General features: G+C 36.7%; 3 protein-coding genes across 3 annotated transcripts; all 3 read left to right on the top strand.

Annotated features, from left to right (window-relative positions):
• Nucleotides 1-6,692: 6,692 nt before the first annotated feature.
• Nucleotides 6,693-9,724, top strand: LOC108982942 (abscisic acid 8'-hydroxylase 4-like). The gene is made up of 9 exons (XM_035686318.1): nt 6,693-7,082; nt 7,196-7,520; nt 7,810-7,959; nt 8,075-8,323; nt 8,423-8,512; nt 8,607-8,685; nt 8,788-8,894; nt 9,122-9,240; nt 9,348-9,724. Exons 1-9 carry the CDS (start codon nt 6,880-6,882, stop codon nt 9,478-9,480), a joined length of 1,455 nt encoding a protein of 484 aa, XP_035542211.1. The 5' UTR covers nt 6,693-6,879; the 3' UTR covers nt 9,481-9,724.
• A 2,055-nt stretch (nt 9,725-11,779) lies between these two features.
• On the top strand, nt 11,780-21,617 carry LOC108982945 (LAG1 longevity assurance homolog 2-like). The gene is made up of 6 exons (XM_035686835.1): nt 11,780-11,902; nt 13,052-13,260; nt 19,284-19,439; nt 20,954-21,185; nt 21,265-21,409; nt 21,598-21,617. Exons 1-6 carry the CDS (start codon nt 11,786-11,788, stop codon nt 21,615-21,617), a joined length of 879 nt encoding a protein of 292 aa, XP_035542728.1. The 5' UTR covers nt 11,780-11,785.
• Nucleotides 21,618-23,303: 1,686 nt separating this feature from the next.
• Nucleotides 23,304-24,555, top strand: LOC108982941 (ethylene-responsive transcription factor ERF109-like). Its single transcript, XM_018954425.2, has one exon. It carries the CDS (start codon nt 23,471-23,473, stop codon nt 24,230-24,232), a length of 762 nt encoding a protein of 253 aa, XP_018809970.1. The 5' UTR covers nt 23,304-23,470; the 3' UTR covers nt 24,233-24,555.
• The last annotated feature ends 200 nt before the right edge of the window (nt 24,556-24,755 follow it).

The raw sequence follows: 24,755 nt of genomic DNA on the forward strand, positions 1-24,755 counted from the left end.
CTGACTATATATATCATGTATTAAGAATATTTTTAATTATAATCTTAACTCTCGAGGAAATAACAGTTTTAATATATATCTTAATGAACATCAAATTAATTATTTTTTTAAACAGATGAATTAGAAGCTAATTAATTATTTTTTTAAAAGATAGACAGTACTCTTAATTTTATTAACAGACCTCTTTTATAGGAGAGAAATACCCTTTTATAAGAGTTTTGGGGGTTACATAGATCTCAAAATCAAAACTATTGTAAAAACCTTGCATTTTAAGAAAAAGACTACTACTTACGTGTGTCCCAAAGTATTTATAACAGAAATAAAACAAATGTCCAAAAGAATTATTTCTATCCAAAATTTGGAAAAATTTATCAATAATAAAAATTCTATACAAATTTCTAGCTAATTGTAAAATAGAAGAAAAATACAAAGTAATACCTGAAACTCCAAAATTAACTAATTTGTCTGCCACACCATTATCTTATTTACATATATGATGCACATTAAAACTTATCATCAACTAGTTAAAGCCAAGTAATATATCTTCCTAAATATTCACATACCTGCAGGAACTTTAATTAGAAGCTAATAATATTACAAGAGATTGGGGTTTTTTAGACAACAGATTTGTCTCAAACTCTAAATTTTGTCCCGAATTGTATTTGAAAATGAAAAAATTTTTGTCTCGAAAAGACTGTTTCAAAAAGTTTTTGAAGATAAAAATTAAATTTTGTCTCAAAAAATTATTTTTAGAGACGAAATTAGGCAGAACCAGTTGAAACCATTCGATCGGAACTTTTTTCTTTTAGACGAACCGATTTCGTCTCAATACATTATTCAAATGAAATATTTTCCCATTTGAACCAACACGTCTATTCGAACTAATGACCATATTTGATCATATTAGAACGAACGGAGTGTTCGAACAGATTTTATGAGTTCAAACTAATAAATTTTTCAAATGATTTGTGTTCAAACATAAATTATGTCTGTTCGAACAGAACCTTTGTACCTCCAAAAATTATATTCGTTTGAATGAGGTTTTGCATATTAATGTAGTTCAAACAAATATTCTATTGTTCGAACGTCCATATTTCTTAATTGTCGTTCGAATGAATTAGTTTTTGTTTAAATTGGTCTATTTTTGTTCGAATGGATTTATAAATGGTAATTTACCGTTCGAACTGGTTATTTACCGTTCGAATGTTATTAATCATACATATCAGAATTTAATTAAAAATACTATATTAATACTACACAAAATGTAATTCAAATATCAATTCTTCAACTGTTTTGAAACATCATAATATAAAGGTAATTAACGAAAAAATAAATTCTAAGATTACGGTGGTGGCATAGAATTTTGGGACATTATTGACTGAAACTATTCAAACATTTTTTGGTTATTTAACCGCATTCTCTCTTCAAACCTCGCCTCTAAATCCGCAACTTGATCTAATCGGATCAGCAACTCTTTTTCTTTGGATCTCAATCGTTCTATCTCAAGTTTTGCTTCCTCTAATTTCTTAGTTTTGTCGTCATTTAATTTGGCTCGAGAAGAGGATGATGATGTTGATGATGATTTCATGCAACGTCCTAGGCCCCTCAAATATCCAAAACGTGATTCAAGAACTTGAGAAATGATCCGAGCATTGTTGACATGAGATGATTCATTAGTCAGATTCGCAGCAGTTTTCTTAAGAGATATCATATTTTCCTACAAAAATAAAACATTAAAATTAGTATAAGTAACAAAAATATTACTAGACAGTGGAATTAAATATATAGTAGTATAACTATGTAAGTATATTATATATATAGTAGTATATAATTATATAGTAGTATATGTATAACTATATATAAGTAAATAAATGATATATCTTCTTATTAGTCTAAGTATGTATTATATATAAGTATATTAAATGATAGTTATAATATATATAACTATATTATATATTATATTAGTGTATCTAACTATAATATAAGTTAACAAATATATATAACTATATAAATATATTATGACTATAGTAGTATATAATTATATAGTTGTATGTTTGAAGTATAATATATTGTAGTATATAAGTATATATAAGTATTAGTATAAATATAAGTGTATAATAATTAAGTATAAGTATTATATATAAGTAGTATAAGTATATATACTATATTATATAACAAATATAATAATAACCTATGCAATATTTTTTCTATGTTGGAATGGTATTCGTAAACGTTCGAACCGATAAAATGAATGCGTTCGAAAGGATATTAATGACGTTCGAACGGAAAAAAAATAAATATTAGGGATTGTGTCTAGACACAACGCCGTTAAAATGCACCAAACCCACTCTCGTTGCCACTCCACCGCTCCAGTGCCACCAACTGCCAAGCACTGCCGTCGAAGCCACTGTCCACCACCACTCACCAACCCGCAACAGGTATGTTCTTTCTCCCAATGTTTTTACCGATTAATTTCTCTTAAAACTTGTTTTAAATGGTTTGAAAATTGGGTTTTTGAAAAAAAAAAAAAAAACCTCATTTTGATCCTGTAGTTGGCTCAAAATGGAGGATGGGATGGCTCTATAGTCATCTCGGCCTCTCATTGTTGTTGTGGGAGGAAAAACAAATGTTTAAACCGATTATTTACAATTTTGGCAATGATTGAGTCGACTCAGCCATTGACGACTTCGAACCAAAAATCGTCGTTTGAATGTGTATAAGTTGTTCGAATGGCATACGAATGGTTTTCATTTGAACCACAATTATACGGTTCGAATGACAATCTATGAGCTTTCGAACGTATATTTTATTACTGGTTGAACACACTATAATATCGTTCGAACGTGTTATTAAGCATTCGAACAATACATTTTTATTTTTATTTTGTTTTAGATATAATTATCTTGATCTAATTATAATTATGATATTTTGTAATTATTGTCCTTAATTTTATATCATCAATTTAGCGTCATTCCAAAAGTTTCTCGAGAAAAGAAGTGGGTTGTGCCAGGGCAATCATCTAGCGAATAAGTCCAAGAGATGACTATTTTATTGAAGAGGCAGGTGAAGATAGATGATTTTAGGGATCTTTTGTGGGAGATACATTCTCTCGCATCTGTCTTTCTCGATCGTGATTAGACACCGATTATCAATCAAAAGGACGAAGGCACAAACAAGATAGTTTTGTACATCAATATTGTATCTGAGTTCTATTGAGAACTTGGTCATGCCAGCCAGGAGGATGAGGCATACACTTTCTCCGTCTAAAGCATACATCTCGATACGATTTTCAGTTGATGCAGTTGTTGATTTTCTAGGTATCTATTGACTACCCTCTACATATCCTAACATGGTGCCTAAAGATCAGTCCACACCTACAGGTGATGGAGAGACTGCGGAGGAGGAGGATACTGTGATGCCTGATGAGATCGATGGTCTCGCTGATCATGAGGTTGGTGAGTTGGTTATAGGTCTAGATGTTCATTCCTATGATGGGAGCAAGAGCATCAAACTGGTGGACCTATCTAGTTTTTTCAAGATCATGATCATTATAATAGCCAACAACATCGATCCTCGACTGCACAAGACTGAGGTGAGCATGGACCAAACACGATTTATGTTATGGGTTGCTCGTGGGGTGCTTATTGACTTAGCGAGATATATATTCGCTAGGATTCTATCATAGGCCACCTATATTACAACATGTAGAGTTTTATTTTATTCAGTGTATTTGATTACTCATTTTGATATATATATATAATACTTGTACTTATAAAAAAAAATTATGACAGATATATTGTCGTTTGAAGTCATGATCACATGATTCCTTTTAGCAAAATGAGTCAAGCCAGATGAGTTTGAGCGTGTTCAAGAGCCGATTGGACCAATCAACTCAACAATCTTGTCTCGTAGCACTGAACACTCCAAATTTTGTATTCCTGCACCCATTACAGAGGTGGTCGACACTCAGGGAGGTGCACAGGGCGTATATGGTAAGACATCTACACAGAGTGCATCACATAGTGCTACTCGTGAGGAGATTGCAGATATCATGCGTGTAGAGATGCGCGCAGAGACATCAGAGATCATTGATGTAGCCTAGGTCGCCCTAGTAGAGACTGAGTTGAAGATAATGTTTCGAGTGTCTGATATTGAGGCACACATTGCTGGAGTCGAGGCGGTGCTACACGATCTAGCCCAGTAGTACTGTATATCTTTTATTTATATTAAATGTGCTTTTTTGTATGGATAATCATAACTATTTGTATTTTGTATAATTAATTTAAATATTCAAATAGTCAAACATTATATTCCCGCCATATATTATTTTTTTGGGATGAAATTAATGTATAGTTTTTAATTTTAGTGTTTGCTAACTTGTTTATTGTTAATTATGTTTTTTTTTCATTTTACTTACCGTTCACAATAATATAAAAAATGACACTATAAGTAATATTTATTTAATATAAAATAAATCACAAAAGAGTTTTTACATTAATTACATAAAATTAATTTATAAATTTGAAAATATTTTATGTTTCATTCGAACAAGGTTTCAAAAAAATTCCCGCAAATTTTAATTTAATTTTCCCCCAAATGTTCCGTTTGAATGCATAAATTGTGTGTCCGAAGAGCTTGCAACCTTCCCGCCTATTTTTCCCACCAAATCTTTTCCGTTCAAATGAACATATTTTGGTTCGAACAGATTTGAACTTTCTCCGCCAAAATAAATTACTTCCATGTCAAGATTACCATTTGAACAAATTATAAACCATTCGAACAAACATCAATTCTAAGTTTGAACGTATTTTTTACCGTTCGAACGATTTTGACATTTTGAGACGACCTCATTTACCTCAGAAGATTTGGTTCAAACGCTTTTATAAAGTCATCAATTTTTTGAATTTTGTCTCTAATAATTACTTTTATGAGTGATTTTCATCCTTAAAACTAAAATTTCTTATAACGTAAAAGAGTAAGTAACGAAAGTAAATAGCTATAATAAAATTGTATAGTCTTTTTTATTTATTGAAAAAATAATAATAAAATGATAAAAGAGGTAAGTACTGATCACGTGAAGCCAAAGAGATCACAAGTAAATATGTAACTACTGTAAGATGAAAAAAAAAAATTGTTTTCCTCTCTATTTATGATGAATATTATATTAATCTAGGAAACATATAACCTACTACCGTAGTAGGTGTTGACCCACAATAAGGTGTTTAAAATTTCTATTAATTATATATTTTATTCATCTCTTATACTACACATTAATATATAATTTATTTATTTTATTCTTTTATTTAAACACATATTTACATTCTTTTATTTAAACACATATAGTATAAATATATTTATTTAAATAACAAAATAAAAATAACAGATCATATATTTGTGTGCTATTAAGATAATAAATAACATTTTTCTTTTAAAAATGATAAATAGGCAAAAGTCATTTTACAGTAAAAGGTGATAACACTAACATGTTAGCGAAAATGAGTAATGATGAACGTATAATTTTTTATATAATTATTATATAAAATGTGTATATTTATATAAAGTGATATTATTTTATAAAAATATTCATGATTTAAAATATAATTATATAAATAATTATAAAAAAATTGTATCTCTATCATTTGATCAAGCGGAAAGTGAAAAGATAACTGCTAACTAGACGGTGGAGATGTGACTGTTGGAGGACAGCAGCAATGAATTTAACTTTAATACATGACATAAAAAAACAAAAACAAAAAAAACTTGCTAAAACTATGAAATAAAATAACGACAAGAAAAATGCAAATAAGGATCGAGCACAAAAAAATGATTGACAGAGATAGCTAAAAACGTGCCAACGGAGGGGCCGTACGGAGCTACGTGCCAGTGGATCGAAACGCTGGACTCCTGGAGGCCGGCAACATGTTCATTGGCAGATCGATGTGGAGGAGGCAATTATGATGATACGGGACATGTAACTCGATGAGGGAAAAGCGGCTATAGATATGAAGAACTGTACTTTCCAACAAAAAATGAGAGCAAAACCTGAAAAATAGGCAATAAATTAAGTTTAAAAGACTATGGGAGGGAGCGAGGGAGATTCTAGTTGGATTGGGCAGTCCACGGGAGAGAGAGAGGGAAAGAGCAAGCAGCGCTCCTCCCTCCATGCACCCAACCCAGGACTGACCGTTTATGGTTTATCTCGTCCTCGTGCCTGAAATTATTTATTTATTTTAATTATTTATTTGTTTTTAGAGAGAGAAGCCTCAATTTCTAGGTCACTTTCATGTGGCTCCGTCTGGATTTAAGAATCACTTCAATTCAATTCAATTCAATTCATCTCATTTCATTTCATTTAATTTTATTATTATAATTTTTTTAAATTTTTTTTATACAAAATATAATAAATAATTTAATTTTTTCAAATCTTAAAATAATAATAATATTAAAAAATAATATTTTATTCAACTTTCAACTTTTATCTAAAATCATCTCATCTTATCTCACGATCCAAACTATCTCGATCTTCACCTATATCATAACGTGAAGAATTGTAGTAGTCACAGATATTCTTCCATTCTTAACTTGATCTCTATTAGCAGATTTGATTCTGCTAAAGTTGAATTTCCACTTTTATATATATATATATATTGTGGGCGAATCTTCCCCCGTTATCAGATTTGTGATCTCTCTGCTCTTCCCTAGCTACCACTTCATCACATTATATAAACCCCAAGGCACCTCCCATCACTTCTCATGAGTGGTTTGATACCAGCAGCATAATACACCATATACATGCACTTCTTTCACTCTGAAAAAAGAACACCACTACAGCAATAGGCTAGAATTCAGAGAGAGATCAGAGAGAGGCGCTACGTTCGAATGGACACTACTATTTCAATTCTGATATACATATTTCTCTTTCTCACAACTCTTTCCTCGTATCCCTTAATGAGGAAAAAAAAGAAGAAAACTGGGAGCATATCTGAACTTCCTCCTGGTTCAATGGGGTGGCCTTACATAGGAGATACCCTCCAACTCTACTCTCAAGACCCAAACATATTCTTTGCTAAGAAGCAAAACAGGTTCTTAAAATCTGTGCTTGATGTTATTCTTAATTTCTTCTTTAAATCTTTCCTTTTGCATGCATGGTCTTCAACTTGATGGTGCTGATCTTCTTTTTTCGGTCATGTTTTAGATATGGAGAAATATTCAAAACCCACATACTTGGCTGTCCTAGCGTCATGCTGGCTAGCCCTGAGGCGGCGCGATTTGTGCTAGTGACTCATGCTCATTTGTTCAAGCCCACGTACCCCAAAAGCAAAGAGAGGATGATTGGCCCTTCCGCACTCTTCTTTCACCAAGGAAACTACCACGCTCACCTTAGGAAGTTGGTTCAAAGTTCTTTATCCCCCGAGACAATCCGGAAACTAGTTCCTGATATCGAAGTCATAGCCATTTCTGCCTTGGAGTCGTGGGCAGGGGGGCAAGTGATCATTAATACGTTTCACGAGCTGAAGAAGGTTGGTTTGGCGCGACAATTTATAGATAGTACTAATCATATTTATCAAACATGTTTCTAATTTGATTCTATGGCCGGGTGGCTTTAGCTTATCTACCTTGAGGTTGTGGACACTTTTTCTTGGGAAACTGACGAAGTTGTTGTTTTTTATTGTTTTATTCCTAACGTTTCATAATGGTGGTCCTTGGAGATTTTTTTATTTTTTTATAATGATTCATCGTTAATGGGTGGCCATTATTTTTGGATCATGTTTTCCTAATATATTGATCTCCTTGATCCTTCGCATGCAGTTCTCTTTCGATGTCGGCATTCTTTCTATCTTTGGTCAGTTAGAAGGCAAATATAGAGAAAAGTTGGGGGAGAACTACTGCATAGTTGATAAGGGCTACAATTCTTTTCCAACAAAAATGCCTGGTACTGCATATGCGAAAGCACTCTCGGTAATTAAGCAACATCACCCTGTAAATCCCTGACAACCTCTTACTGGAGCGCTCTTAATAATCTGATCCTTTTTTTTTACCCTCTTCCTCTTCCCTACTCAATGAAATCTTGAAGGCAAGGAAAAGGCTTAGTCAGATTGTAAGCAAGATAATTTGTGAAAGAGAGGAGAAAAAACTGCTGGAGAAGGATCTCTTGGGTTATTTGATGAACTTCAAAGATCAAAAGGGGCAAAGTTTAACTAGGGATCAAATCGCTGATAATATCATCGGAGTGTTGTTTGCAGCTCAGGACACAACAGCTAGTATCCTAACATGGATTCTCAAGTACCTCCATGATGACCAGGAACTTCTCGAAGCTGTAAAGGTAAGAATATATAATTACCTTAAGGTTCCAGAAACTTTCGAGTAGTAAATCTTCATGTTTGTGGACAAGGACGTAGTAATTGCTTGTATGTTACTGCAGGCCGAGCAAAATGCAATATATGGAGAGAATGATGGAGGGAAGAGGCCCTTGACATGGGCTCAGACTAGGAGTATGCCACTTACATATAGGGTATGTGCTATTTTACTAGCAGTACTAGTCTAGATAACAATTTCAATAAAGTGGGACTTCTAAATATACAGCTGGATATTCTTATTACTTTCAGGTTATCCAAGAGAGCTTGAGGATGGCAAGCATCGTATCATTTACCTTTAGGGAAGCGGTGGTTGATGTAGAGTACAAGGGTAAGGATTCAAACTAGTAGATTCTCTATCTTGAGGCTTGAGCAATATTCAAGTTTGCGAGGCTTTTGTTTCTTACTAGTTTCCTTTTAATATTCTGATCAGGATATCTCATACCAAAGGGTTGGAAAGTACTGCCACTGTTCAGGAATATTCATCACAACCCAGAATATTTCCCAGATCCTCATAAGTTTGATGCCTCTAGATTTGAGGTATGTGGGGTCACAAACAGAAGATCAGTTGGTGTTTAGTCAAATACTAGGAGATCAGGACAAGTTTCCATTTAATTAAACTCTCCCTTTTCAGGGATGTTTGGATAAATATAGGTGAATAATAGTGAAATAATAAGAAAATAATAGTAAATAATTTGAGAATATCTAAGAACAATTATGTGTCCAGACAACCTTTAACTATTTTGTTTATATACATGTGGCTGCAGGTTGCTCCAAAACCCCATACTTTCATGCCATTTGGCAACGGAGAGCACGCTTGTCCCGGCAATGAGCTTGCCAAGCTAGAGATGTTCGTTTTGATCCACCATCTAGTAACCAGGTTCAGGTACCCAGAAATGAAAATAAAAATCTTTTTTGTATATATATTTGTGAAATGATTAGAGAAAAGGTCCTATATATGTTGATGTTTGATGGGGTTATTAATGTTTGCAGGTGGGAGGTGGTGGGATCTCAAAGTGGGATTCAGTATGGCCCATTCCCTATTCCCATGAATGGACTCCCAGCCATATTTTGGAAACAACCCAGCAGTCCCAAACAAGATGCCTTGCTTTCACATGAGGCCTAATCCCACCCAAAAGCCTTCTGTTTCATATGTAACGGGGTTTCTATCTAATCTATCTTATTCCTCATGTTACCAATTATCTGGTAACTTGACTTTGACTAGTGCAATAAACAGAGAGATCAGAGTTAGAGAGAGAGAGAGAGAGAGAGAGAGAGAGAGAATTTGAATGGGAAAGATTTTTTTCCCCAGTTATCTATGATATCTAATATTGTAATTTTAAGAGCACGAAGTACTGAATCTTGTCTAAGCCCAAAGGACATGATGTATTGTTTTGGTCAATATTGAGCGAGGATCATAAATTCAACAATTTCCACGTGGCATTGTCTAAATGGTTTAAGGGGAGGGGGGTCGTCAACAGAGGTGGTCTCAAAATAGCCACGTGTTATCAATTTGATAATCTGAATGAAAATAGATCAGGTGCCCTTGGCTGGAGGGCACTCAATCAGTATGCAAACCTCACCAGGGTAGAAAGCTTGACAATATATGTTGAGCTTTTTTTTTTTTTTTTTTTTTTTTTTTTAAAGATACCTCTGTATTTCATATATGAACTTCTTGTATACATTTTCTATCATTTTTCAGACCATTAACAATGAAATCTGGAACTTCTTTTATCCATACTTTTTCCTTAACTAAGAACACTCTCAATAGTTTATGTATCTTATCTTTTAAAATACATCATCAAAATTTACTTTTTCTATTTTACATACTAACTTTTACAATATACCATACATCAACTTATCTATTTTTTCTTTATGTTATATTATTTAATAGTTTATTAGAAAAAAAGTACAAAGAGAGAGAAACTATTGTGAGAGATAAAATAAATGAAAAGAGAATAAATGAATAAAATATTTTTAAATGTGTGAACAGTTCACACTATATTTAACTGAACATTGTAGCAAAATGTAAAATACATTTGAAAATAAATGATCAGTTGGAGGTAGTTTTAAACTACTTTTTTCAAATTTTACATAAAAATAGATTTTACAAAATCCATTGAGAGTGCTCTAAGGTTGAGTTTGGATGTTGAAGTGAGTTGAGTTGAGTTGAGTTGAGATGATAAAATATTGTTAGAATATTATTTTTTAATATTATTATTATTTTAGGATTTGAAAAAGTTGAATTGTTTATTATATTTTATGTTAGGATTTGAAAAAGTTGTAATGATGAGTTGAGATGAGTTGAGAGATGTTTAGTAACCAAACGAAAGCTAAGTCTAAGACAGCTTTTGCCAAATTGTGAGCAACAAAATTTTTTTTCCCTATAATCGAACTGTAAAAACCAGTCATTCCTAACCTGATCATTCATGTATTAGGAGATCATTAGTTAAAAAAGATTAATTTATAAAGAAAAGTCTTCTTGCAAGTGAATTTGTGTATCAAATTATGCATTGATACTGACATGTAAGGCATCCATTTAATGAAACAGTATAAATTAAAAACGAAAATTATTTTCATGAGGCAAAGTACATTTTTTCTCTCAAATTATTATTATTTTTTTCTTCTATATATGACAGGTCGTTTTAATTGGCAATACAACCACTACTTTCGACATCCATAAAAATGAAAAATGAAAAAAAAAAAAAAACGTTTCATGACTAAGTGAAACATCTCTATATATCTAGCATTACTCTTTTAACTAATATGAGATTAATTTAATTTTGATTATTTTATTCACATCAAATCTTTATATTAGAATAGTTATTTTTTTATTATATAATAATAAAATAATATGAGATAAATTTAATTTTAACTATTTCATTCACATATTCTTATATTGAATTATTTATTTATTCATTATATAGTAATAAAATAATATTAATTTAAAAAAATATTTTTTAATTATTAATTTATTTAATTTTATCATATTTTTAGTTAAGTAACTAAAAATCGCAGAAAGAAAGGAGAACCCAACCCCTCTTATGGGCCAGGCTCAACGGTGGCTTTTTAACCCAACAAGAGGAGAAAAAAGAGAGGTAAAAAGAAACGAGAAGGAAAAAAAGAAAGCACAAAGATCGTCAACCGAAACTGAAACCACCTATCTCCCATTTCAGTTTCGGTTGTAGCCTCTACTCTCTCCCTCTCTCTCTCCGTTCCCTCTCTTTCTCTCATTTAGCAAAATCCTTTTCAATCTCTCTTTGCTCTGAAAATTAAGGCAGATCAATTTCTTGGATATCGGAGACTATCCGCTGAATGGAAGTTCTTTGCACCTGATTCTTTCATTTCGTTCACTGATTTCGTATTTTTTGATAATTTACTTGCTGATTGATGCTTCTCCTTGATACTCTGCTTCGGACGCTGACACTTACATGGACTCGATCTGGAGCCACAATGGCGCGCCGCACCCGTGCCATTTCGTCGTCGCTGTCTTCTTTGCTCTCGGCTTCGTCGTCGCCAGGTTCTCCCTTGACAAACTCATCTTTCGCGTAAGGTTCTTGCCTTAATATCTTCATTGCCTTAGAGCATTTTTCGTAGCTTTACAATTTTCGACTTCTTTCTACGGTGTACGAGAAAATCTTGGGAGGGAGAAGTTGCGTTTTGAACTATATATGTTGTATTCGATTAATTTGTTTTTAGTAATTTTCATCATCAATGAGCAGCATTGTGATTTATTAGGTTTGGTTGAGCGAACTTTCTTGTTTTCTTAGGTTGCAGCTTCTTAAATGCATGATTTACAGTTTCTTATATTTATCGGAAGCTTTTAATTTAAATGCTAGACTTCTTCAATGCATTATAACAAGCATGTATGAGCTGCTCTAGGATTTTGAGTCCATGAAATCTAACTGTGAAAGAATATGTACCATAGTGCAGAATCGTCAGTTACAGCTCAAGTTTCTCCGTCTCTATCGATTTAATTGAGATGTGACACGTCCTATCTCATTCATGAAGAAAATTTCTGCTTAGGGGTTATAATTAACGTCATTCATACTGATAAAAAAATTAATGTCATTCATGTATTATTTTAACGGTTCACGTTACTTATTTCCTAGTTTAATACATAACAAGTCAAGTTCTGGGTAATTAATGCGCTTTCTTGAATTTTCACAAAACGTAAACTGCATACTTTTCCCTCCCTAGCTATCTTTCCCCCTACATCTTCCATTTATATTTCCACATCTAAAAAAGTCTTTGCTCATGAGCATTCTTGTGTTCGCTGATGTTATACAAGTTTTTTTCAGTGTCTTTTTCTTCATTTATATTTTATTTGGTAAGTGATAAATCTCGCATCTCAATTGAAACTCCCTGTTTTCCTTTGCGATAGAACAATGGCTCTATTTTCAACAATAAGAGAGATTAAAATCATTATCCTGTGAAATTTTCCACTCTTTTAAGAAATGATACTTCTACATGAATCTCGTACTGAGTAAACTTCTTTGTTTATTACTATAATCCAAATGTTGACATAGATTTAATGGGAATTGAAAATATCCTATGCTCTTTCTAAGTATGAATTTTCAGGTTTCTTGTTACAGTGTATGGATAAATGGACAAGAAAAACAAAAGGACAAGGCATTTCCACACTGATTTCTCATTAATATTTTCTTAATTAGTTATTCTTTTCCTATTTCTTTCAGAGGTTGGCCATCCGGTTGTTGAGTAATGGAACTGTTCCATTGAAGACTGATGAAGCAACACGAGTAAAGTTTGTAAAATGCTCAGAGTCAATGTGGAAACTAACATACTATGCAGCTGTTGAAGCATGTATTCTCAAAATTACATACAACGAACCATGGCTCATGGATAGAAAAGGATACTTTAGAGGCTGGCCAAATCAAGAGCTGCTGTGAGCTACTGTTGTTACCATGCACTTTATCTGACTATTTGCTTGTATTTTTGTTCAAAATTGTTTAAATGTGTGAAGGAGAAAAAAAAAATATATTTGCATGTTGGCATATCTCCTTTTGAAACTATAATCATAATAGAAGAGATTATTTATGTATTTGCAATAGAAGACCGTAACGCCCCAATGGAAGGCCCAAACTACATAGCCTATACTTCAAAAGGACTAGTCAATGATACAATTGGAGCCATATTGGAACCTTATAAAGAGCAAGAACTTCTCCTTCCCAAGCAATGTGAGATCTCATACACCACCTACCCTTATCCATATCATATGGGGTATCACAATCTACCCCCCTTAAACTCCCGACGTCCTCGTCGGACCTGTCCATTGTAGGTGGCATGGTTCAAGTCCTACATTTCTGGTTGAGATAGACTCTGATACCATTTGTAACGTCCCAATGGAAGGCCCAAACCACATGGCCTATACTCCAAAAGGACTAGTCAATGATACAATTGGAGCCTCATTGGAACCTTGAGCAAGAGCTTTAATAGATGAACACAACAAATCAGCCTTAATCACAGCAAAGCCTTGATCACAGCAACTCAAGATCTGTTTCTCCTTGATCTCAGTCCAGCAATGCTGGGCAGTAAATCACTTTCCGTGTCTTTCCTTAATTTTAGCTCATGTAATTAATTTTGTACAGCAGAGCAAATTAATTGCCCTTTCCATTCTTGTCCATATAGGTAGACATGTATAAATAGGTACTCCCACTGTAATACAATTGTGACAGATTTTTATAATAAACATTGAGTGTTCATTTATCTTATATGGTATCACGAGACCTTCTTCTCAAACTAGTTTGATCCTTTTCCACTTCTTCCGCTATGTCTCAATCTCCTCCCTCTGTCACCACCTCTCCTAATTTCAACACTCCATCCGACAATAATATTGTTGCCATTAACGCCCATGCCCAGCTTCCATACAAGCTCAACTCCTCTAACTTTCCTGCATGGCGTGCCCAACTTGACAGCCTTGTCATTGGGTATGATCTTCAGGGCTTTATTGATGGCTCAAATCCGTGTCCTATACTTGGGACTACCCCAACTGCTGAAGCTTGTGTTGCTCGCAGTCGCTGGATTCGTCAAGACAAACTTCTCCTTAATGGCATTTTTGCTTCCGTCTCTGAAAGCATCATGCCCCTGATTGCTGCCTCTAGCACTTCAAGAGAAGCTTGGCTCAAATTGACCCGTCTCTACGCAAATCGCTCTCGTACGAGAGTGATGCAACTCAAGAATACACTTACCTCCTTGACTCGTGGCTCCAAAAGTGTCACTGAATATCTCCAGCAAATAAAAACCACTGCTGATGAACTTGCATTGGTTGATTCTCCTCTCACAAATGATGATCTAACGCTCTATATTCTCAATGGCCTTGGATCTGATTTTCGTGATATTGCGGGTCCAATTCGTACTCGTGAAACTCCTCTCACGTTTGAAGAACTTCATGACCTACTTGTTAGCCATGAAACCTATATCAAACGACTTGAGACGCTGCAGCAAAATACTATTGCCACGACAAACTACCATCAGAAAAAGTCTGCTACTCCTTCCAATCGCAGCAAGTTCAATCGCAATGGAAATCACTCAAAGCCCAACCAACGGTCCTCTCAGTCACAGCATTCCCCTCAGTCCTTCAATAAGAATTCAGTGGTCTGTCAATTTTGTTCTATAACTGGTCACACAGCTCGACAATGCAAGAAGTTCTGGACTCCCTCTTCACCAAATGTCAATTGTGCTGCCACTGGCTCCTCGATGGACAAGTCCTGGATTGTTGACTCTGGCGCCTCGCATCATATCACCTCTGATATGTCTAAGCTGTCTATCCATTCCGAATACGATGGCACCGATGAGGTCATAATAGGCGACGGCTCAGGTTTAAAAATCTCTCATGTTGGCATTGTGAATTTTCAATTACCAACCAGAAATGTCACTCTCACCAACACACTATGTGTTCCAACCATTCACAAAAATCTGCTCTCTGTCCATCAATTCACCAAGACTAATAATCTTGCTCTTGAATTTCACCCTTATCATTTTTTTGTGAAGGATCCGAAGTCGGGGGAGATACTCATGCAAGGACACTGTGACAATGGTATCTATAAACTATCGACTTGCAACACTGGCACTTCGAAGGCAGCTTTTTCAACTGAATGTGTTTCTTCAGAGATTTGGCATAACCGTTTGGGTCATCCCTCTCGGCCTCTTGTTCATCATTTAATCAACAAGTTTCATTTACCTTCTAATAATCGCCTCTCTGAATCTTTATGTTCTGCATGTTCTATCAATAAAAGTCATAAACTTCCTTTTCATGCGTCAACCATTTCCAGCTCCTTACCTCTTGAATATTTGTTCACAGACGTCTGGGGTCCTGCCCCCCACACAAGTCTTGAAGGATATCGCTATTATGTCCTTTTTGTGGATCACTTTACAAAATACTGCTGGTATTTTCCCATGAAATTAAAATATGAAGTCTCAATAATCTTCCCACAACTCAAAGCCATTCTTGAAAAACAATTTTCCTTACCTCTTAAAAATCTTTATTCCGATAATGGAGGGGAATTTGTTGCTCTTAAAGGCTATCTTAGCCAACATGGAATTAGTCACCTAACAACGGCTCCTCACACGCCAGAACAAAATGGCGTGGTTGAACGTCGCCACCGCCATATAGTGGAAACTGGCATGTCCTTAATCCATCAAGCAAACCTTCCACCCTCATACTGGAATCTAGCTTTTCAAGCCTCGGTTTACTTGATAAATCGAATGCCAACTCCCTTACACTCTCTCAAATCTCCCTTCGAGGTCTTGTTTAACTCCAGTCCAAATTACCACAAACTTCGAACCTTTGGGTGCCAGTGCTTTCCATGGCTCAAACCATATTCTCAACATAAACTGGATCCCAAGTCTCGTGCTTGCATTTTTGTTGGCTATTCCACTTCACAAAGTGCGTACAAGTGCTTAGATCCCGATACTAACCGCATTTTCCTATCTCGTCATGTTCGATTTAATGAAACTGTTTTTCCACTTACCTCCAAACCTTCTACGACTTCACCTTCTCGGTCTGAGCCCTCCTCTTCTAAGCTTTTAATTCTCAAGACTCATATGCCAATTCAGTCCAAGAATACATTCAGTGATCACGCTGCCTCAGGTTCATTGTTGGAAGCCCCTAGTCAGCAGATGCTGTCACCTCCTTGTGATAGTATCTCCTCTGCACATGAAACAGCTCCACCTTTGCAGGCTTCTTCCAATTTAGCTACTGAACAGGATGTTGCACCTGAGCCAACTCAGCCTTCTCGCATGGTTACACGCTCCATGAATAACATTCATAAACCCAAGAAGGTCTTCATGGCTTCCAAACATCCTTTACCTCCAGCTCTAGAACCTACTGGAATTCACCAAGCTCTTAAAGATTCTTACTGGCGTCAAGCTATGAGCGATGAATTCACAGCACTTGTTCGGCATGGCAGCTGGAAGCTGGTTCCTCCTCATCCTCGACAGAACTTAGTTGGCTCAAAATGGGTCTTTCGCATCAAAAGAAAATCTGATGGCTCCATTGACCGCTATAAAGCACGCTTAGTTGCTAAGGGATTTCATCAACGACCGGGAATTGACTACACAGAAACCTTCTCCCGGTTGTCAAACCTGCCACCATACGCATCATCCTCTCACTTGCTGTGATGAATGGCTGGTCCATTCGCCAACTCGACGTGAATAACGCCTTCTTGCATGGTTCCCTCAATGAAGATGTGTTTATGGTGCAACCTGCAGGTTTTATTGATTCTTCTCATCCTCGGCACGTTTGCCATCTTCAAAAGTCCATATATGGACTGAAACAAGCGCCGCGGGCCTGGTACCGTGCTCTTCATGACTGCCTCTGCAACTTTGGCTTTATAAAATCTGCATCCAACTCTTCCTTGTTCATTTACAATAAACAAAGCACAGTGGCATATTTTCTTGTTTACGTTGATGACCTTATTCTCACTGGAAATGACACTAAGTTTCTCTCTCAAGTCATCCATCAGCTTGGCCTTCAGTTCTCACTAAAAGATCTTGGGCCTCTCCATTTTTTCCTGGGTGTTGAAGTAATTCCCACCACTGAAGGATTATTCCTCACACAACACAAATATGTGCGTGAGCTGCTTCTCAAAACAGGTATGGATGGAGCTAAAGATGTTACCACTCCTTTGGCAACCTCAAGTCGACTTCAACTGGATGATGGTTCAAATGCTGCGGTCAGCACTACCTATCGAAGTGACATTGGTGCTTTACAGTACCTGTCTCTCACAAGGCCAGATATTGCTTTCCCTGTAAATAAGCTTGCTCAATTCATGCATGCGCCGTCTGAAACACACTGGGCTACTGTAAAGAGGCTCCTCAGGTATCTTAAAAATACTCTCTATCATGGTATTTACCTTCGTCGTGCATCCACTCCTCAGCTCCTTGCCTACTCAGATGCTGATTGAGGAGGGAACCTTGATGACCGAACTTCTACCTCAGCCTACATAATCTTTCTTGGAGTCAATCCCATCTCTTGGTGTACTAGAAAACAGAGGGCTGTTGCTCGCTCTTCCACCGAAGCAGAATACAGGGCACTTGCGAGTGCCACTTCTGAAATTGCATGGCTGAATTCTCTCTTCCGTGAGATTGGTGTCCTCCTTCACTCCACTCCAAAAATTTTATGTGACAACGTTGGTGCAACTCAGTTAAGCTTGAATCCAATTCTTCACTCTCGGATGAAACATATTGCCATCGACCTTCATTTTGTCCGAGACTATGTCAACAAAGGTTTGCTTCAAGTTGCACATGTATCCACTCAGGACCAACTTGCTGACTTAATGACTAAGGCCTTGTCTCGTACACGATTCCAGCTTCTCCGTTCCAAGATTGGTGTCACTGATGGGAGCACCATCTTGCGGGGGCGTAATAGATGAACACAACAAATCAGCCTTAATCACAGCAAAGCCTTGATCACAGCAACTCAAGATCTGTTTCTCCTTGATCTCAGTCTAGCAATGCTGGGCAGTAAATCACTTTCCGTGTCTTTCCTTAATTTTAGCTCATGTAATTAATTTTGTACAACAGAGCAAATTAATTGCCCTTTCCATTCTTGTCCATATAGGTAGACATGTATAAATAGGTACTCCCACTGTAATACAATTGTGACAGATTTTTATAATAAACATTGAGTGTTCATTTATCTTATAAGCTTTTCATTCCCAATCAATATGGGATCTCGTACACCACCTACCCTTATCCATATCATATGGGGTATCACAAAGATGGTCAAGTTACTGTAGATTCCTTGTGTGGGAACCGAAAAATATATGAAATGAAAGTTGTCTTGCAACTTTGTTAGAAAGGTTAAAGCCTATATATTAGGGAATTGAATGGATGATGACCCAGCTGTGGACAAGATTGAAGATTTGGCCATTTCACACTGAACAGAATGTCAAACCTCTTTTCAAAAGTAATCTGTAAAGGAGGATCAGCAATAGTTTTCTTGCTTATAACACCTGCCCTCCCAACCTCCATAACAATTTTAAGGTTTGTTTACTTTTGTCCATAATAGATAAGCATAATTCCTCGTAGACTATAGTACATACAGAAACGTGCAAATGATTTGGCTCATTCCGCTTTGTTGTAACTATGCATCTAATTTTGGCATGGGGTTTTTTCCCTAGGTTTAAATTTGACCCTCCTTTTCTGAATGCATTTGATTGGTATAATATTACTTTTTCTAGCCAGCATCTCAGTTGTTTAAGTCATACAACATAACTGTATAGGGACATTTTCTTTTGTTTATGCTCTCTTTCTTTGGGTGGGAACATAGAGGGGGCAACGTAGGTTGGGCTTGGGATCAGGATATATCTTGCAACGTCTTAAATGTTTAAAATTCTGTCCTTTTCTAGGATGGTTGCAATGAGTTGTTATACGTTGTTTAAACTAATCGTTTAATTCTCATTTCAGTCTTCCCTTAAAGCTTTTCTACATGTGCCAATGTGGATTCTACGTCTACAGCATTGCTGCCCTCCTTACGTGGGAGACTCGAAGGAAGGATTTCTCAGTAATGATGTCCCATCATGTAATTACCATTGCCTTGATTGGGTACTCATATATTACAAGGTATTACTTCCGTTTTTGTCTCGGTACAATGGATTAGCAGTCAGTTGTACGTGCAAATTGTTTTTTGGTTGATTTGTGTGGGAGCTTTCATACCCTTTTTGTTGGCATAGAGCTGTCCTCATTTTCTAGTTTCAAAATTGACAATAAAGGTTTGAGAAAATTGCTGCAGAACACCTGTGTACTTGCACAAGTTCAACAAAATATATATTAAGAGTTTACACTGTTGAACAATGGGCCTTTGCTTCATTTGAAGATGGAAAGTTTGGTTGATGCGAGCTCTAATAGATTACCAGGTGGAGTTTTTTAATTATATGATGATAAAACATAATAATTGAGATGTTATTTTAAAATCAGAGGACTTTTTCTTATCAGTTTCATTGCTCCCAACAAAAATATTTGAATAATAAAATATTCATGGTTTGATATGTTAGTTAACCTGTATAGGTGATGGCGATTAGCTTCAGCCTTTTACACACACAGATACAAATATTTAATTTGAATGGACCGTTTGCTGAGTGATAATGAAGATGCTTTTAGACCATTTAGCAATAAGGGATATTTTGCAACTTTGCTGTCTAGTACGAAGATATAGTTAAAACTCTGCTGCTATGGTGATTAGATATATGGTCGTGCTAAGAGTTGTTAACAGCTGATGGTACTTGGTTACATTTTCATTACTGGACTGAGATTTTTTTCAGCAGGGCATGCTAAAAGTGGTGGGATAGTGCTCTTATAATTTGTGCATGGAGTGTTAAGTTTCTGGGGACATTCACTGCACTCTGGAGAGGAAGTTAGCCAAGTCCTATTTCATTGGTGTTCCATTGTTTTGATTCTGCTCAGGCAAACCAGCCTGAGCATGCAGAGATCCTTTTATGTCTGTTGTTCATGTCCTTTGAATTGCATCAGCCATTTTCATGTTTTTTACAGTCTTTTATTTTGTGTTTCTGACATTTGTTGTTAGTGGAAAGAATAAAGATTAGCCATGTTCTGGTCACTTGCATCTTTCTCATAATTCGTTGTTGTTTGCCATGTTAGACAGTATTGCAACAGCTTGGTAGCTGCTACCCATTATAAAGATCATCAATGCTTATATTCTTAAAACTTTTGGGGCTTTTGGATTGTTAATATTTAACAGTGTTGTAACTTGTCAAAAAAAAAAAATCTTGTAATATTTTATTTTAGAATTTTTTTTTAACTGTTTCTATTTGGCATCACGTCCATGAATCATTTTAATATTGCAAATATAGCATCACAAAGCGGAAAGCACTCGTGTAGCTTTGTGAACTCTTCAGGGGTTCTCTGGTTGGGTCTTTTAGGTAAATAGGTCTACATCAATAAAGTTTGTGTAAGAGAACTCTTACAAGTTACATGTAAAAATCATTACCCTTGAGAGTTTTGTCTACTTTTTTTCTGTGTTTTTGTATAGGAGTAGGTTGATTTAACTGAGCAATATTTAGATTAATGCTAACATGGAAATATGCAATGGAAGAATCATTGACATTTTCCTTTTACAGCTTTTTTCGAATTGGTTCAGTTATTCTTGCCCTGCATGATGCTAGTGATATATTCATGGAAGCTGCTGAAGTTTTTAAATACTCTGAGAAGGAGCTTGCTGCAAGTGTCTTTTTTGGATTCTTTGCCGTTTCATGGCTCATTCTGCGGCTAGTATTCTTCCCTCTTTGGGTTATAAAAGCATCAAGGTTTGCCCTCAGGGTAATTGATTTTAATTCACCAGATGTGGCATTAGTGCTCCTTTTACTTGTCTGTTCATGCTATTGGCATTTTCCAACTACGATATTTGTGAGTTCTTGAAGTTATATCAGAGGCCTATCCTACATTACTGTACTATGTTTTCAATACAATGTTGCTGATGCTACTCGTGTTTCACATATACTGGTGGGTACTCATATGCTCAATGATCCAGAGACAGTTGAAAAACAGAGGAAAGGTTGGAGAAGATATAAGATCTGGTAAGCCATTCACTGCTTATTTATTATCATTCAGTTCATGCCCTGTGCATATGAGGTTTCCGATGAATATCTATATGGAACCCATAAAAATGAAGCTCTCAAGAAACTCATAGTACCCTCATGTTTGCGCATAACAATCACGATTTGACATTATAATCTGAAGTAGCAATTATCTCTGTTTAATACAGATTCAGAGGACGATGAATAATAGGTGGAAGATTTTTGTTCAAGTTAGTTTTGATGCTCTCACTGATGATTCCTGTGTTTGTTGGTTTGCAGCTGATATCAAGTGGTTGTGACCAATTGTAAAATTTGGAGGGGGTGGAAACTTTCTTTGATTTCTAATTTTCCTTTGATCCTTTTTAGGGTATAATAGATGAGGAGGAGGAGTAGGGCTGGGCTCCGACTCCGACGAAGTCGGAGTGCTCGTTTCCGACCTCCGACTCCGACAAGAGTCGGAGCCAAATTGGAGCTCCGACTCCGACTCCGAACTGGAGTTCGGAGTCCAACTCCGATCGGAGGTCAGAGCTCCGACCTCCTATCGGAGCTCCGACCTCCTATCGGAGCTCCGACCTCCTATAGGAGCTCCGACATAAGATCGGAGCTCGACGTGCGCTCGACGTAGCGCTCGAGCGGAACTCTTTCAGAGAGGTTCGCTCGACTTTAGCTCAAGCGAACCTCTCTGGAAGAGGTTCGCTCGACTTCCGCTCGACCTGTCGTTCGAGCAGAACTCTTCCAGAGAGGTTCGCTTGACTTCCGCTCGACATGTCGCTCGAGCCAATGTTCAATACAACGTGTGCTCGACTTGCGCTCGACACCTCGCTCGAGCGCAAGTGTACAGTAAAAAAAAATTTCGGAGTCGGAATCGGAGCTTCTTGGAGCTCCGACTCCGACTCCGACTCCAAATAGATATTCGGAGCTACTCCGAATTCCGACTCCGAATTCCGATGAACGAAGTCGGAGTCGGAGCGGAAGTCGGACGGAGTCGGAATTTTCGGAATTTTGCACACCCCTAAGGAGGAGGAGGTAGGACTGTTAAGCATTTCTTTTCCTGATATCTTTCAGGTGTACACACAATAGGAAATTCCTTCTTTTAGACCATAATAGGTAGGATATATGACTAAGATCCACAATAGTAACAATTAGGTTATAAACCTGAAAAATGCACTGCCAATCGCATAGTGGAGAACATTTGTTGTGACAACGGCTTTCACAGCCTGTTTTGTTCCGATACTCTTCAAGAAGTATTAAGAGTTACGTTCTGTCAACCGCGGACGCTTTTTCTCATTTTTTTTGTTAGATTCGCTATCTGAACTGAACTGATTGTGTGCGGTCCGCTTGTTTTTCCGCTGTCCAGGACCCCACACCCTTTCTTTTACTCGGTGAAAATAATGACTTCAAATACATTATACAACAGGAATCGAACAAATCCCATCACTTTTAAATACGAGAAATTCAAAAGAAATATATTTTATATACCAAAAAAAAAGTGACAAAAAGTAGTACAGTTACTGAAAAGGCAACCTTTTTGTTTTTTGTTTTTTTTTTTTTTTTGTTTTTTGATAGGCTGCAAAGGCAACTTTTAGTGCAAGGATGTATAAATATATAAATAAAATAGCACGCGTGTTCACCCATGAGACCAAAGCGGAGCGAGTACAGCTCCAAAACATGCCTCTTCACCCACTCACAAAGCCGTCAAACACTCCGCGTCTGTGAGTCACAGAGTGCGACTGTCTCCCACGAAAGATGTACCCCACCACCTCTCTCCTACGTCAACCTCAACCTCAAACCACCATTTCCCACGTCATCAACCGCCATTATCTGTCTCTTTTAACGCTCAACAACTAGTACCCCACGTGCTTCCCCTCCTACTAATATTTTAATCCTTATTAAACCCGTGTGAGAGAAGTGTGCCAGTTGGCTGCAATTACACTACACCCACAACATATAAATCCCCCCACATCTCTTCCCCCAACACATATAGACCAGACAGACTGACCATTCCAGACAACAGAGAAAATCTTCAAACCAAATTCCGCAGCTCCAGCAACGCCAACCGAGATGCAGGGCAAGTCGTTCAATGCACCAACGCTAGATGAGGCTTCGTCGAGCAATCAACATCCGTATCGGCTCACAACTGAGCAGGAATTCTCCATCATGGTTGTCGCTCTCACCAATGTTGTCTCCGGCACTTCTGCTGTTACTTCTGCTAATCCTGACTATTCTACGAACTCCCTCCTCTTTCACACACCATCTTTCACTAATTTGGACACTTGTCATGTGTGCAACATTGACGGTTGTCTCGGCTGCAACTTTTTCTTCCCTCCCATGGATAAGTTTCAGGAAGAGGAAGAGGAAGAGGTAGAAGACAACAAGAAGAAGAAAGGGAAATTACCCGCAGAAGCGACGAAGAGGCGAGCAAAGAAGTACTACAGGGGCGTCAGGCAGAGACCGTGGGGCAAATGGGCAGCGGAGATCCGAGACCCAAAGCGTGCAATTCGAGTTTGGCTTGGCACTTTCAACACAGCAGAGGAGGCCGCCCGAGCTTATGACAAGGCGGCTATCGACTTTCGAGGGCCACGGGCAAAGCTTAACTTTCCCTTTTCGGAATATACGACGCATAGGGATCAGGTTTCAGAGTCGTGCGTGACATCATCAGAACAACATCATTCAAATTCCTATTCCTCAGCAGGAATTGAAAATAGATCAAAGGAAAATGAGTTGTGTGAACCTATTAGTGAGGACGAGTTTCAGCGGTGGATGATGATGGATTTTTCTGAGAATTCTTCAGATTCTGCTGCTACTGGGACTGAATGCTCCTAATTAGTCCGACTTTCCTTGAGAGGCAAAACCATACTCAAAAAAAAAAAAAGTTCTTATCAGGAGCTATATATTCTGCAATGACAATTCCAGAATCTGGTACCGCCAACAAAAAGAAATTCTAAATATGTTTATTACTTTACTGTAGCTTCAGTTAGCATGTTTGGCTGTCGGGAAAATCTGGAAGGGGACCCACACGGGCCACAATCTCTTCAGCTGTAAAAAGATCGATCGGGTCCCACAAAGTAAGGAACGTGTGTCCCTCTTGTCACCAGTACCAAAGCAGGTTGGCTCTGGCCACGTGTATTCATCATGTCTGTTTTTATTTTATAAAGGGCACTGCTATGGGTCCCGAATTCGGGACCCATTTTGTGTCCCGAATAAGCTTTTTATTTTTTTTGTTTTTTTATTTTTTTTATGTATTTTTTTAATCATCATAAATATTTTTTTAAAAAATAAAAAAATCACAACATCATTAAAAAATATATTTTTAATCATTCAGTAAAAAAAAAACCTTTCGGGACAC

Source organism: Juglans regia, chromosome 16 (genome assembly GCF_001411555.2).
Source record: "Juglans regia cultivar Chandler chromosome 16, Walnut 2.0, whole genome shotgun sequence".
In the NCBI taxonomy this organism is placed as follows: domain Eukaryota; kingdom Viridiplantae; phylum Streptophyta; class Magnoliopsida; order Fagales; family Juglandaceae; genus Juglans; species Juglans regia.

Excerpts from the sequence above, each read along its gene's own strand:
- LOC108982942 (XM_035686318.1), top strand. The coding sequence starts at position 6,880 with ATGGACACTACTATTTCAATTCTGATATACATATTTCTCTTTCTCACA. Across the intron at positions 7,521-7,809 it reads CGTTTCACGAGCTGAAGAAG|TTCTCTTTCGATGTCGGCAT; the intron begins GTTGGTTTGGCG and ends CTTCGCATGCAG. Across the intron at positions 8,895-9,121 it reads TTGATGCCTCTAGATTTGAG|GTTGCTCCAAAACCCCATAC; the intron begins GTATGTGGGGTC and ends ATGTGGCTGCAG.
- LOC108982945 (XM_035686835.1), top strand. The coding sequence starts at position 11,786 with ATGGACTCGATCTGGAGCCACAATGGCGCGCCGCACCCGTGCCATTTC. Across the intron at positions 19,440-20,953 it reads GGGTACTCATATATTACAAG|CTTTTTTCGAATTGGTTCAG; the intron begins GTATTACTTCCG and ends TTCCTTTTACAG. Across the intron at positions 21,186-21,264 it reads ATTCACCAGATGTGGCATTA|GCCTATCCTACATTACTGTA; the intron begins GTGCTCCTTTTA and ends GTTATATCAGAG.
- LOC108982941 (XM_018954425.2), top strand. The coding sequence starts at position 23,471 with ATGCAGGGCAAGTCGTTCAATGCACCAACGCTAGATGAGGCTTCGTCG.